Source organism: Balaenoptera ricei, chromosome 10 (assembly GCF_028023285.1).
Source record: "Balaenoptera ricei isolate mBalRic1 chromosome 10, mBalRic1.hap2, whole genome shotgun sequence".
NCBI classification, from domain to species: Eukaryota; Metazoa; Chordata; class Mammalia; order Artiodactyla; family Balaenopteridae; genus Balaenoptera; species Balaenoptera ricei.
The window spans coordinates 57942048-57958230 of NC_082648.1; the positions used below are offsets into that span (position 1 = coordinate 57942048).

Here is a 16183-nt window from a genome sequence, read left to right on the forward strand (position 1 = left end):
CCCCTCTTACCCTGCTCATTGTGGTTCCTTCTTTATATCTTTGGTTGAAGATCTTTTCTGCTAGTCTTCCAGTTTTTCTCATCAGTAGTTTCCCTGTTGTAATTTTGGTGTGCCCATGGGAGGAGGTGTGCTCAGGGTCTTCCTTTTCTGCCATCTTGGCCACATTTCTCCCCCATTATAATTAGTTTTGTTAAAATAAAAATTATATTTGAATATCATCTATTTGGGTAATCAAAGGCAGTAGTCTGAATATGCTTCTTTTTTTTTTTTTGGAAGGGCCATGCCTGCCCACTTTGGAAGTACACATATATGGGCAGTTGGGAGCCTCTAAGGCATCGAATAAGACCAACATGAGAGAATGATGTTACAATTTAGTAGGGCCACGAAATGCTGTTGTTTTCCTATCCTGTTCACTTGTGTTACCATATGGCAGCCTGGCTTAAGTGGTTTCTCAACACGTGATAGTTCTGAACGGTCTGGAAGAGACGTAGCTAGTGCACGGATGGGACTAGGGTTGGCTACCCTGTCACTTGTCAGCATGAAAAGCCCTATCGTAATTGCCTGCAACTTCTCTGTGTCATCTATGAAACTAAATTCCATGAAGACAAGAACATCTTGATTGTGATACACATATAGGTGCTCAATAAGAGTTTATTGAATGAATCAAAGCACTGGGACTTGAGTCTTGAAGCCAGCTTTAAAAGCAGGAGATTGTGGGTCCCAAAGCTAAACCAGGGTTAGTTGTTGGCATAATTTAGATTTTTAATTTTAATAAATGTTTTAAAGGTACTGATTAGTGTTTAGGTCTGTAGGCTGATGACAATAACTGCAAGTAGTCATTCACTGTATTGTGAAAAGTTGGTAGTTGCATTTTCTGGTTATGTGGATTCTGAATTGGGTTTTGACTTAGTATTTATAAAAAAATTATTTCTTAATAATTATTTCTTTAAAAAGTACCAGTTGTTTAAAAGTTTGTGGCCATATTGTCTATCATACAGCCAGCTTTCAATTAGATATGATAGGGAATTTTTGACATTTACAAATACTGCTGTAAAAAGATAATTATCTGAAAGCACCAGCACATTTAGAAGGTGCTCAGAAGTGTTTAATTATAATAACAAATTGTAAAATGAACTGTTAATAGGAACTAGCAAAGAGCAACAGAAAATAGAACAAGGGCACTGTGAAGTGACAAGCAGTTGAGAGACTCCACGTGTGTTTAGTAATTTACTAGCAGGTAATGCATTTGAAATTATATATTAAAATATTGTTAGAATATTATTATTTTGGATAAGAGAACCATAATTGATTGTTTTTAGGAGGGTGGTGATCCTAAAACATACTTAAATTCTTACCACTCTTCTAAAACTCTCCTTTAAAAATTAGTATTTTAAAAAATTGATAGACATTGCCTCTCTCTCTCTCTCTCTCTTTTTTTTTTTTTTTGCCACGGCCTGTGGGATCTTAGTTCCCTGACCAGGGATGAAACCCGGGCCCATGGTAGTGAAAGCATTGAGTCCTAACCACTGGACCACCAGGGAATTCCCAGCATTGCCCTCTCATCCTTGTTTCAGTCCCATAGATCTGCCTTCAGAATACAACTATTTATATGTTCACCCAACAACTTGAAGTCAGCTTATCAAAATATCTTTCATATTCAAAGTGTCAACTTTTTCAAAACATTTTTTGTTACTGTCATGTTAGGTGAATTTTGAATATTTCTCAGTTAAGTTTTAGTATTTTTATGTGCTTATTTTTGGTTCACACCTTTCCAGGCAATACCCTGTATTAGGCCTTCTTCCAAGATCACAGTAACATCTGCCTAAATTGACTTCACCACCTTTTTTTTTCTTTTTTGGTTCATTTATAGATAATTTACAGATATCTTCATGTTGCTTCCCTGATTTAAATATTAAAAAAAAAACTTCAATAATTTCACTGCTTGTTGGACATTATCTCAGATGTTTGCCTGATCATTTTACTTTTACAGCTGTCTGGAACAGGTGCTTTCTTTTCACCACTCTCTTCTCTCATCTTTCTTGCTGCAACAAAGGTCATAGGCCTCCTGAGTCTCTCATGACTTTTAATTTTCATCCTAGTGGACTGAGACAGGCTAAATTCAAAATAGCAGATCTGGTACTTACTTGCTTAGTGGCCTTAGAATTAGAGACAATAAATGCATAGAGCCTGGGATGGAGTCTGGCTGGTGGGAAGGACCAGAAGTCGTTTAATAATATCCTCCTTGCATCCATTCATGACCATAAACCCACTGAGCTAGACTTGAATTCACCCTGCCCTTTTTTTCCCCACGTTGCCTGGTACTCTGTTCACACTTAAATTCACTGCCTTGCTGCTTTGTATCTTTCAGTAGCAGATTGTAGCATCCTTTTGTGTTGCCTTGTTCCCTCAGGTGCCTCATATAATGCATTGTGTGCACAGTAGGCATTCAGTAAAGGATGTTGCTTGGCAAGGAAATCAGCTGTGCAGTTTTTTCTAATTTACAAGAGGACAAGACAGTTGTAAGAATAATCCTGAAAAAATATTGTCCATGCAATAAATTACTTAAATGGCAAAAGAGAAACATTCTAAGGAAACAGTGGTCTTTAAAAGTTGATATGGTATCAGACTTGTAATAGAATTGGGAAAGCTTTTCTTAAAAACAGAACATCCCTCTGTATTAAAAAATTACTTTTTTTCACCTTTTCTCACAATCGTTCATTTTTCTTTTTTAAGAGGCATGTGAGAAGACCAGGTCTCTGTAGTTAAGCACTTTAACCACCAGGTGGAAGCACCGCATTGGGAGTTCTCGGAAGGCAACCGCCAGCTCCTAACTACTGGTAGGTAGACTCCTAACAGTAAGTACAGAATACTCCTGGAAGACAGATTGCTGGGCTAGAAAGCAAAGAAATAATGGGAGTTGTTACACATTTGGTCCTGAAATCCTTCACTATTCACCCTTCAGGGCTTCATGAGACAAACACTGTGTAAAAATACTATGTGTTAGTGTTGAAGAACATGTTCTTCATCAATTAGGGAAAAGTTTAATTAACTGAGCTAAGTTAATAAACTATTATTTTAAGATCCGGAAATTTCAATGAATATTTAAGAAGGTGTAGCAATTGTGTACGCTGGTGCTTCTGAAATTTGAGGTTCCATTTTTTAAATCAGTTGCTTTTCTTTCATTCTAAAAGTAGTTAGTAGAAAATTTCAAAAATGAAGTAGGAAAAAACGAAAACATACTACCAACCCAAAAGCTGACTAATCCTTTTTACAGTTTATCTTCTTTTACTTTTTTTCCCCCTCTATGTCTAATAGTTTAAAATTTAGTTCATTTGTACTTTGCTTTGGACGGTGGTGTAGGGAGTAATAAATGCTATAAGGAGCTGCAAAGTTAAGTATCAACGTCTAGGGACTTCCCTGGCGGTCCAGTGGTTAAGACTCGGCGCTTCCACTGCAGGGGATGTGAATTCGATCCCTGGCTGGGGAACTAAGATCCCATATGCCGCGTGGTACGGCCAAAAAATTTTTTTAAAAAAGTATCAAAGTCTAGCTAAGATATACCAGGAAACTCCTGCTAAAGGCGGTCCTATATAATGAATTCTCTTTTGAAAATAGAAAAACTGGCCCCAGTTCATTTTCAAAATTGAGACATTTGTCACTTTTTAGAAATTGGTACCTGTAAATTAGTCCGTTCCTACTCAGTCTTGTCTTATTTAAACGATTATTTGTTTAGCATGTTCCAGGGGGCAGACATACACTTGAGCCCAACCTCTCCGTCCTATGACTAGAAATTCGATAAGAGGTTGCATCGATGAAGGGATGAGGGTTAGGGCTGTTAGTTATCCAATTCCTAGAAGAGGCAAATTTTTTATTATTCTGTGTTTCAAAAGCACTTTGAAATCAATAAAATATTATTCAAGACAAAAGACCCCTCCCTATACCAGCATTTCCCAAAATTTCTAGATATATAAGTTCAAAGAGATGGTACTAGGCTAAATTATTTAAGAAAATGGTTCCATGGCTGAGTCTGTTTGGGGAATCCATTTCCTTCCTGCTTGATTTCTCAGACCCTTTACAGTGTGTGCTGGGAATTTTCCAAAGATTTTGTGTGTGTGTATGTGTGTGTGTGTGTGTGTTTGTGTGTGTGGTATGTGTGTTTTGTGTGATTTTTTGTGTGTTTTTTGGTTTTTGTGCCAGTAGGCACACTTTTCATCCATTATCTCCCCCATGGCACAAAGTAATTTGGATGGGTATTTATCATATAAACTGTTGTGGAAGGACTCTCTGGGCTTTGAAGAATTATAATATTATTGCCTCATAAAAGGTCATTAGATTTGGTCTTTATTTGATGGCAATCAGTTCTCTCTGGTATGTGGACTTTGTACACTGGTGTAAGTATTTGTTTTCAAAGTAATGTAATGGAAAGAAACAGCATTTATTGTTTACAGAAATATTAATTCTTTATTGAGAATCAGAAATATTCTGATTTTACTGAATTCAGAGGTAGTCTTGGCCCCTGCCCAATAACACTTTTTAGTCTTAGACAATTTGTATATTTTAAGTTTTTAATTATAGTACAAAAGAAAGTCACTGAGAAAACTTATAAAATCAGCTTATGCAACATCTATAAAAGGCTATGGAGTAGTTCATATGCTGAAGTATGATAAAATGGTTTGTGAGCAATACAGTACAATATCTGCTTATCAGTGATACAATGTAAAGTCTGTAATGAAGTTAGACTGTTTCCCCAAATTTCTACTTTAGGTGCTGTGAACTTTTTTTCACTTTAACCATCATAATTTTCTCCACTTCCCCCAAATTTCTACTTTAGGTGCTGTGAACTTTTTTTCACTTTAACCATCATAATTTTCTCCCCTTCCCCCAAATCTAAATCTGTCATGACATAGGCATCAACTGTATTGTCACCGTGTAGAATAAGAACCAAATTTCTCAATAAGCAACTTCCCCTGTCACAGTGAGACAATATGCTATGCTCATTTTTCTAGATTCCCTAGGAAAAGATATTTTTAATCCAGTGCCAGATATTTTTACTTTCTAAAGGTAGAGCTAGCCTCTCATACCATTTTAAGAAATATTACAAATGCAAATTTGCTTCTAGAACAAAAATGTTGATTTCTTAGACTTTCAGAAATATTGAGAAGAGGCTTTTTAACATTTCTGATACATCCAACAGCTCAAGTCTGTGACAAATTGAGCACCAAAATCAACACTGATAGTTACCTGCAGAGACTTAACATTTCTCTAAAATGCTCCCCACCATTTAAATTCATCATGTTAACATTTATTATAATTTGAGGAGGTACACGGGTAAAAGCTGTGTTACTTCATGAACATTTCCTTAAATATTATTAAGTGGTCATTCTAGCTAGCCAATATTTCAGCTTTCAGACCAATTCTGTTTATTGGTCTCAAGTTATACTGCCTTCAAAATATTTATGCCTCTTGAGTGTTAATTATCCGTCCTCCACCTGGGCAGGTACCCAAAACTGGCACCAGAGTGTGGCATCTTGCACCACTGCTACTGATAGTCATAGAATCAGTCAAGCAGAGACCTTCATTTTACAGGTAAGGAAACTGAACTGTGGTGGGTTGAATCACAGGGCTCCTGCCTCCTAATTATCATTTTATTATACATGCTATCTTCTTTTCACCTATCTTGAAAATCTTTTACTATGTTGGTTTCTCTATAAAAGGAATTACACCTGAACTTAGAACCCGGGGAGCATAATCAACAGCCTAAGAGGGCGGAGAACAGTAGGAAAGGTGTTGGGGATCTAGTCTCACTGTAGTCAGAATTCCATGGTCGTTTTTTCTCTTGAACACGTCACTTGATGAGTGGAGGGTGTAGCTGGGATTCTACATACTAAATCCTTGCAGCAAACTTCACTTTCAAGCACAGAGCTGTCGCTGCAAAATATACCCCAAACCTGCTCTGAACTAAGTTCAGGTTTGGTTTATATTTGGTTTGGAAATTTTCTAAATTGTTTTGCTTGTCTCTAAATGGTTTTAAGTTTGATTCTGATAAAATTTCTGATTTTAAAAGCATTATTTCCTTCAGAAATTTACATTAAGGCTCATGAACCAAATCAGATTTTGGTTCATGTCCCTTCAGAATTGCTATCTTAGAAAAGGAAAAGTTAGAACTCAGAATGCCTGACTGAAAATTGTTTAGGACTTGATGGTAAATCAAGTTGAGTTTTGTATACTTTTATCTGTAATATTACCAAAATCATTTTCTGCAATATTATATTAATATATAGTTTCAAGTATATAATAAATTACCACTTATTTAAATAAAAATGATCAAGATATTTAGGTTATTACCAGATTTAAAAGAGATCTACAAATATTGCTGATATTAACATGTATGATTTTGTGCATGTAGAATAAACTTGCATGGGAATAGCTCCTAAATGCCCATGTATCTCCCTTTCATTTGTGGGTCTCAAGCAGGTACCAAGCCCAGTATAGTTTCTGTTTCCAGACCCTACAGGACTTTCAATATAAAATAAGAGCCAAGGCAACTCACTTTCATGAGCGATACACAGCACTCAGAAACCTGCTCCCCAGAGTTGCTGGTCTGCTGTTTGGTACCCCCACCTCCCCTAACTCTTGCACATAATGTTTTAAGAGCAGCAGTTTGCTGGAGCACTTGGTTCCTTCATTCAGGTGTCACCATGTGATTGATAGGATTTAGAATAAGTTTTTCAAACAAATTAAATAGACCCTGGTCTCAGAGACCTCACACTCTGCCAGAGAAAATCACTCATGGAAATAGAAGAGCATAGTGCAGTGCTATAAATCCCACAACAGAGGTAACCTGTTTAATTTGCGGAGCAAAGAGGGCCCCCAGGTTGGCTGGGAGGGGATGAAACTGAGTGGAATGGGACAATGGTCAGCAAAGGTTTCCCAGAGGAGTTGATACCTGAACTGAGGTTTTTCTTGTTTTTTTTTTTTTTTAAGGGAATCATCATTGATCTTTATATTTTACTTGTTTACTCTTTAACAGACTAGTCTTTGTTTCTGTTGGCGTTTCACCTAAGTAAGACATGTAATTTACACAGCATGTATGCCTTGGAGCCTTCACTTTGCAGAGTACATTATTATGAAGCACCTAATGAAGCATTATTTTAATATTTAATAGTCACTATCCTCTTTTTTTATTGTGGTATAATATACATAACATAAAATTTACCATTTTAACCAGTTTTGAGTATACAATTCAGTGGCATTAAATACTTCACAATGTTGTACAACCATCATCACTATCTATTTCCAGAACTTTCTCATCATGACAAACAGAAACTCTGTACCCATTAAACAACCTGAACTGGGTTTTAAAGGAGGAGTGGGAAAGAAAATGTAGTGGGTCAGAATGGCATTGCAGACACAGGGGACACACAGCGTGTTATGTGTGTAGAAACTACAAGCAGTTGATTGTCGATTTTTGTTTTAAATAGACCCCTTTCTCCAGTGCTGTGTGGAAGTTGGATGTGAAGAGGAGAAAGCTGGAAGCAAGAGACCAGTAGAGCTGTTGCCGTGGTACAGGTGAGCTATGATGGCGTAAACCTGGTGGTGTTAGTAGCCATGAAGAGAGGGTAAAATCAATCAACTCATACAAATAACATCAATCTTTAGTGACTGAATAGATGGGATGGAGGAGGAGGAGGAGGTATCAAGGGTGGCTCCCAGGTTTCTAGTTTGGTGCTATCAGTAACTGAGACAGAGAATGCAGGAGGAAGAGCAGCTCTGGGGAGAGAAGTATGTTCAATTTTTCAACATGATGAGTTTGAGGTATCTATAGGTCACATCCAGGTAGATGTGTCCAGTGGGCAGTCATACCTGAGTCTGAAGCTCAGGCATTTGGGGGTCATCAGCATAACAGAAGACTGTGGCATCTGGTTGCAGAAAGGCAGGGACCCTTACCTTAATTGACCTATTATTTTGGGGCTCTGTAGACAAATTTGTCATCCCATCAGGTCCATATTTTCTTGGGCCACTGAGACGTGGTTGCCTATTTTCTCTCATATTTCCTTAGAACGTTGGCAAAACTTAATATTCCCAGTGCTATCATCATTTTTCCCTGCACTGAAAATTATATATGGAAAATTATATATGGCACTATCTCTTCACATATAGTACACATGGCAAGGTCTTGTATATAGTAGGTGATAATAAATGTTCATCTTCATTGCTTATATTCAAATGGCTCTCTGTATACAAAATTACCTCCTTTTTTTTCTTGCAGGAACTTCTTTCATGCTTCTCAAGTTTAACTTCTTACAAATTTCTAAGACTACTTCAAGATTAAGTGTAAGTGAGCAGTACTTGATGGGTAGGTGTCTTCCATCATTAAGACTAAATCATTCCTTTCATTATCACCATACATTGCTTGTTGCAGGCTTTGGAAACAACCATTCCTCTTCTTAGGGAAGGACCGTGGAGTTTATCCAGTCAAAGTCCCACAGAGGGAGTTAGAGTTGCAGTAACTTGGCACGAGTAAGCCCTGATTCAAGGTGGTGATGGGGGTTGAGTTTCACATTTTGCTTTATTTGAACAATATGTGAAAAAGAGTCACTAAAAACAAGAACAGACTGGGCTTTGTTGCAGCTGAGTGGCCTTGCAAATCTCCGTAAAGAGGAATCATTGGACATAAAGGATCTGATTCTGGGATATGATCCAACTGCGCTCTGAATGGAAGTAAAATATCCTTTTTAAGAGCACTGAAGTTCTGGGATTTTTGGGGAATAGTCACCTTTGTGAGATGTGGATTGTGTCCAGGGACTGTAACCTGAGAGGAAACAAGAAAGTTATCTGAGTGATTTCAGATGTTTTGTGGTGCCAACAGTGAAAAACGCTGATATCCACCACTAAAATGCAGCCTTTATGAAACACATGTAACAACCTGCCAGGTCTCCCCGGGCTAGAAACAGCTTCAGTCCTGCTCGGTGAATGAGTTACCAAGTGCCTACTGATATGGACCACAGTTGTTAATGCTGTTGCTGAGAATTACAAAGTGAAATAAAGACAGTTCCTTTATCTGGAGATGTAAGTCAGAAGCAATAGACTGATTTCTGTCCCCATCGTTTTCATGGAGCGCAAAGGTAAAGAGTTGACTGTTTCTCTTTGTCTCAAGTCTGCACTTAATATCCTGATTCTCTGTCAATATTATTTATAAGTGGAATTTTTTTCTCAATTTATTCCATTTTCCTTGCAGCTGATCTAAGTGTATATATAAGTTAGTTATTGCTTCTTTAAAAAGCTTTGATTTTACCTGGTTTTGTCCATGAGTCTGAATCTTCAGCTAGATTTATCTTTTTGGTGGAGGAAATGATCAGGAAAATAATGACAAATGCTAAACTAACTATAGACTATTGCTACTGAGAAATGCTTTTATTATATATGGTAGAGAGGGAAAAGAATAGGGAATAACATTTACATAACCACTAATTGGCATGTATTTTAGCCATTCATTTCAGCTTCCAGAGTCTTACCTTCCGCTTTTGTCCTAGAGCTAGTAACTAAAGCCAACTTGTGCTGTGTTAGTCTAACTGGAAATGAACAATTCATAACTTTATTCTATAAATATGTGGCTTATTTTTTAAATTTTTTATTGGAGTATAGTTAATTTACAAATTGTTAGTTTCAGGTGTATAGCAAAGTGAATCTGCTATACATATACATATATCCAAGATGTGGCTTATTTATGGGATTGCATAAAAACAGTTTATTGATAGATTCACTACAAGGAAAACCCTTTTTTTCCACAGAATGAAAATGTCACAGTAAATAACAGGAAAATAAAGGGCCTTTTTAGGCAAAGATTCATAGTGAGTTGAGGTTTTTCCAGCTCTATTCATGTCCTCAGTAGGAGGAAAGATACTCAAGAAAAGCATGAGCCCCTCACTCAAAGTGCTGGGTACTTTGGCGATAACCTATGGAGCAGGGGTTTTTAATCCTACAGAGTTTTATGAACTGAAAACCATGCCCTTTATTATGTCCTAAAGATGAAACAACTACAAAGCCAGTTTTTACTACAGAATAGATGACTACCTTCTCTCAGGAGTAGCTCTATACAGAATGACTACTATGGCTGGCATTAGACCCACTAAGCAAACTAGATGAATCTTGACATTCTTAGATAAAGTCACATCACAGAGGAAGAGTCATAATCTGGCCAAATAATCAGGTACTTATTCATTTAGTTCATTCACATAAACCCACTCAGCCTCAAACTAGTCCATGCGTCCTTAGAGGAAGAAAAGCCTTAGAAACATGCATCTAAATAAAATTAAAATCTGGAATTTTACTTGCATTGATTGGAAAACTCACCATCGTTTGCTTATGAGCAGGCTGCAAAATATGTATCATTTAATATAGTGGTAAACTTTGTGGATCAAATTTTATTTGTAGTGAATTCTAAGGAACTTGTGTCACAATCAATTTTTTAATAGTAGAAGTTATGGTTCATGGAACAGATGTTAAACTGGTATTTCATGAAGCTTGGAAGAACTGTGGCTACATTTTTTTTTTGTTTTTGTTTTTAAATTTTTATTGGAGTATAGTTGCTTTACAATGTTGTGTTAGTTTCTGCTGTACAGCAAAATGAATCAGCTCTATGTATATAGCCCCTCCTTTTTGGATTTCCTTCCCATTTAGGACACCACAGAACATTGAGTAGAGTTCCCTGTGCTATACAGTAGGTTCTCATTAGTTATCTGTGTTATACATAGTAGTGTATATATGTTAATCCCAATCTCCCAATTCATCCCACCACCCCACATTGTTCATTTATTCTTATTATTAATAAGGTTTGTTCCATTTTTTAATCATAAAAGGTACCACCTGAAATGGGATTTGGCTTCTATTTAAAAAATTGCCAGTTGGGGAAAAAACATGATTTTCTGAGTTTGTTCCTATTATTGCCACCTCACTCACTCCCTGCTAAATGCAAGTTGGCCTTTTATTCTGTCCTGATGTATCTACTTTTGGACTTTCCAGACTTATTTTAGATTCTTTCTAGGTAAGTAAGTATTGTGAGTTCTATAATATTTTAATAACAATAGTTAGCATTGTATACTTACCTCTATTACATAGAACCCAGGCAAGAGAAGGAGGTAATACTCTCCAAATTTGTTGGTTCTATAGGGGCAGACATGTTTTCTGTCTTGGACTTCTACAGTTACATTGGGTAATGGAGTCCCATTCTGATCAAAAATTTGACCCTTTACACCTGCAAGACAAAAAGAATTAAATGTTAATACCACATTTTATGGCATATGAAAAAAAATTCTTGTAATTATTTAAGAAAAATATGCCCAATATTTATTAGCCGTTTTGAGTTAATCGAGTATTTGAGAAGGGATGGTAAACTTTAAAAAAAACTGAGATATAATAAAAATATAACATCATATTAGTTTCAGGTGTACAACATAATGATTTAATATATGTATTGTGAAACAGTCACCACAATATTCCCAGTTAACATACACATTTTTTTTCTTGTGATGAAAACTTTTAAGATTTACTCTTAGCTAATTTCAAATATACAATACAGTATTTAACCATATTTACCATGCTGTACATTACATCCCCAGGACTTATTTATTTTATAACTGGAAGTTTGTACTTTTTGACTGCCTTCACCTATTTTTCCCCACCCCCTGCCTCTGGCAACTACCAATCTATTCTCTGAGTTGGTTTTTTTTTTTTAAATCATGAGTTGGTTTTTTTTTTTTTTAAAGATTCCACATATAAGTGACATCATAAGCTATTTGTCTTTCTCTGATTTATTGATGTTTCACTTAGTATAATGCCCTCAGTATCTGTCCATATTGTCACAAATGGCAAGATTTCTTCTTATGGCAGAATAGTATTCCATTGTATAAATATACCACATTTTCTTTATTCATCCATCCAATTAAGTTGCTTCTGTGTCTCGGCTATTATAAATAATGCTGCAGTGAACATGGAGGGTACAGATATCTTTTCAAGTTAGTTTTTTCATTTCTTTTGGATAAATACCCAGAAGTAGAATTACTGGATCATATGGTAGTTCTATTTTTAATTTTTCTTAGAATGAATCTCCATACTGTTTTCCATAGTGCTGCACCAATTTACATTCCCATCAGCAGTGCACAAGGGTTCCCTTTTCTCCACATCCTTGCCAACACTTGTCGCTTCTTGTCTTTTTTGACAATAGCCTTTCTAACAGGGGTAAGGTGATATCTCTACTTGTCTTTAACTCTTGATACTTTAATTACAATGTGTCTTAATGTGGGTCTCTTTTGGTTCATCTTATTTGGAACTCTCCAGGCTTCCTGGATCTGGATGTCTGCTTCCTTCCCCAGGTTAGGGAACTTTTCAGCCATTTTTCCTTCAAATAAGTTTTATATCCCTTTTTCTCTCTCTCCTCCTTCTGGGACCCCTACAATGCAAATGTTTGTCTGTTGATGTTGTCCCATAAGTTCTTTAAGCCATCTTCACTCTTTTTCATTCTTTTTCTTTTTGCTGCTCTGATTGATTGGATGAATTCCATTGTCCTGTCTTCAGGTTCACTTATCCTTTCTTCTGCCTCATCTAGTCTGCTGTTGAACTCCTCTACTGTATTTTTCAGCTCCATGACTTTTATTTGGTACTTATATTTTCTTTCTCTTTGTTGAAATTCTCATTTTGTTCATGCATAGTTCTACTGAGCTCAGTGAGCATCTTTATGACCGTATTTTGAACTCTTTATCAGGTAAATCACCTACCTCTATTTCATTAAGCTCTTTTCTGGGGTTTTATCTTGTTCTTTCATTTGGAACATATTCCTCTGTGCTGACTCTCTGTGTTGGTTTCTATGCATTATATAAAACAACCATCTCTTCCAGTCTTGAAGGAGTGGCTTTGTGTAAGAGGTGAACTTACTGTTCAACCCTGCCCCAGCTCTGGGTTTTCTCTCAAACTTTTATGATTATCCCAGCAGCTTACTTTAGTCTTAATGGCTCCAGTAGTTGAGGGTGTGCCAAGACCTGTCAGTGTCCCAAAGGGGAGTATCTCAGTCAGCACAAAGGTTCAGGCAGATCGGAAGCCAAACCCACAGCTTCGAAAGTATACAAATATACCTCTTTCGGGGGAAGACTGGGAGATGGGTGTTTGTTTCTGTCTACTCCCTCTGCACTGAGCCCTGGGGTGACTGACAGCCAATTAAGAGCCATTTTTTTGTTTGCTTTGCTCATCTCTTTGAACTCATAAACACAAGCCCTGTTGGCCAACAGAGCCAGGCTATCAAGGGTTATGTTCTCTGGGCAGTAGCCAAAAAAGCCAAGGGGCCAGATGGGTACACAGGCTCCTTTCTTGGAGACACTGGTGATCTGGGGTAGGGCATAGGTTGAGAGTGAAGATGGTGCCCAGTGGCCTCTGATGAATGATTGTAGTCAGCCGCTAGATGTGTATTTAATTAGAATCCTGCTCCTTAGGCCACAACTATGAAGATAAACTAATAGTCTTCTTTCACAGAAAGACTGGGTTTTCAGTCTGCTGCCTCTCCACTGTGCCCTGAGTGTAGCTGGTTAAGAACTCCTTCTCTGTTTGTTTCAGTTCTGTGGGATTTATGAACACAAGACCTGCTGGCCAACAGAACCAGGAAATCAAGCGGTAGCCCCTGGGTGGCAACTGCAGAAAACAGTGCACCAGACAAGTGCACAAACTCTTCTCCAGGAGATACCAGGATCCTGGAGGGAGGTGAAGGGACAGGGCAAAGATGGCAGCCACAAGCATCCATATTTGGAGAGTATTTCAGTTGGCTCCTAGATGTATGTTAAATTAGATGACTGCCCCTCAGACTGAAACTTTCAAACAAGCAGATACGCCTCTTTCACAGAAAGACTGGGCACTTTTCAGTCAGCTGCCTTAGCGCTGGGTCCTGGGGGGTAGCCAGGTAAGTCTTTAAGAACTTTCTCAGTTTGCTATAGCCTTGTGGGTCTCATGGATGTGAGCCCCATCATTTTCAAAGCTAGATGTTTTGAGAGCCTCCAGAAGGAACCAGCCCTGCCAACACCTGGACTTTAGCCCAGTGATACTGGTTTTGAACTTCTAACCTCCAGAACTGTACATTTAAATTCACTGTTGAGAGGAGACAAGATGGCAGAGTAGAAGGTGAGCTCACCACTTCTTATGGAAACACCAAAATCACAACTAACTGCTGTACAACCATTGACCAAAAATGCTGAAACCTACCAAAAAAGATACCCTACATCCAGAGACAAAGAAGAAACCACAACAAGACAGTAGGAGGGGGTGCAATCGCAATAAAATCAAATCCCATACATGCCAGGTGGGTGACCCAAAAACTGGAAACAGAAGTTCTCCCACAGGAGTGAAAGTTCTGAGCCCTGTGTCAGTCTCCCCAGCCTGGGAGTCTGGCAATGGGAGGAGGAGCCCACAGAGAATCTGGCTTTGAAGGCCAGTGGGTTTTGGTCACAGGGATTCCACAGGACTGGGGGAAACAGAAACTCCATCCTTGGAGGGCGCACACAGGGTCTTGTATGCACCAGGACCCAGGGGAAAAAAGCAGTGACCTCATAATAGACTAGGCCAGACTTACCTGCTAGTATTGCAGGGTCTCCTGCAGAAGCAGGGGGTGGGGGCAGCTGTGGCTCACTGTAGGGACAAGGACACTGGTGGTGGTGGTGTGGTAGTTCCGGGGAGTACTCATCGGCATGAGCCCTCTTGGAGGCTGCCATTTTCTCACCAAGTCCTGGCCCCACCCAACAGCCTGTAGGCTCCAGTGCTGGGACGCCTCAGGCCAGATAACCAACAGGGTAGGAACACAGCCCCACCCATCAGCAGAGGGGCTGCTTAATGTCTTCCTGAGCACACAGCTGCCTGATAAACACACACCCTGACACGGCCTTGCCCACCAGAGGGACAAGACCCAGCTCCACCCACCCATGGGCAGGAACCAGTCCCTCCCACCAGGAAGCCTGCACAAGCCTCTTAAACAGTCTCATCCACCAGGGGGTGGGGGGCGACAGCAGAAGCAAGAAGAACTACAATCCTGCAGCCCGCAGAATGGAAACTGCAATCACAGAAAGTTAGACAAATTGAGATGGCAGAGAAATATGTCCCAGATGAAGGAACAAGATAAAACCCCAGAACAACAACTAAGTGAAGGGGAGACAGGCAATCTACCTGAAAAATAATTCAGAGTAATGATAGTAAAGATGATCTGAGATCTCAGAAAAAGAATGGAGGCACAGATTGAGAAGATACAAGAAATGTTTAACAAAGACCTAGAAGAACTAAAGAACAAGCAGAGATGAACAATACAATAACTGTAATGAAAAGTACACTAGAAGGAATCAATAGCAGAGTAACAGGCAGAAGAATGGATGAGTGACCTGGAAGAGAGAATGGTGGAATTCACTGCAGTGGGACAAAGAAAAAAGAAAGAAGAGAAATGAGGCCAGTCTAAGAGACCTCTGGGACAACATTAAATGCATGAACATTCTCATTATAGGGGTCCTAGAAGGAGAAGAGAGAGATAAAGGACCTGAGAAAATATCTGAAGAGATAACAGCTGAAAACTTTCTTAACATGGGAAAGGAAACAGTCGCCCAAGTCCAGGAAGCAGAGAGTCCCAAGCAGGATAAACCCAAGGAGGAACACACCAAGACACACAGTAATCAAACTGACAAGGTTAGCAGCTGATTTCTCAGCAGAAACTCTGCAGGCCAGAAGGGAGTGGCATGGTATATTTAATGTGATGAAAGGGAATAAGCTACAACCAAGAATACCCAGCAAGGCTCTCATTCAGATTCAACAGAGAAATCAAAAGCTTTACAGACAAACAAAAGCTAAGAGAATTCAGCACCAACAGACCAACTTTGCAACAAATACTAAAGGAACTTCTCTATGGGCAAAAGAAAAGGCCACAACTAGAAACAAAAAAATTACAAATGGAAAAACTCGCTGGTAAAGGCAAACATACAGTAAAGGTAGGAAATCATAGGCACAGAAATATGATATCAAACCCAGCAATTGTGAGAAGAAGAGAGCAAAATGCAGGATACAGGAAATGCATTTGAAATTAAAAGACTGGCAACTTAAAACAATCTTGTTTATATATAGACTGCTATAGCAAAACCTCATGGTAACCACAAACTGAAAATCTACAACA

At 38.4% G+C, this 16183-nt stretch overlaps 1 protein-coding gene across 3 annotated transcripts in view; it reads right to left on the bottom strand.

The window, feature by feature from the left end:
• Window positions 1-4434: 4434 nt before the first annotated feature.
• CPM (carboxypeptidase M) overlaps window positions 4435-16183 on the bottom strand; it is a 93775-nt gene continuing 82026 nt past the window's right edge. For all 3 annotated transcript variants that reach the window (XM_059936449.1, XM_059936451.1, XM_059936450.1), the window contains 2 exons: window positions 11106-11254; window positions 4435-8812 (listed from right to left, as the gene is read on the bottom strand). In XM_059936449.1, the coding sequence (XP_059792432.1) occupies window positions 8570-8812; window positions 11106-11254 (392 nt within the window). In that variant the 3' untranslated portion in view covers window positions 4435-8569. The remainder of the gene's footprint in view (window positions 8813-11105; window positions 11255-16183) is intronic.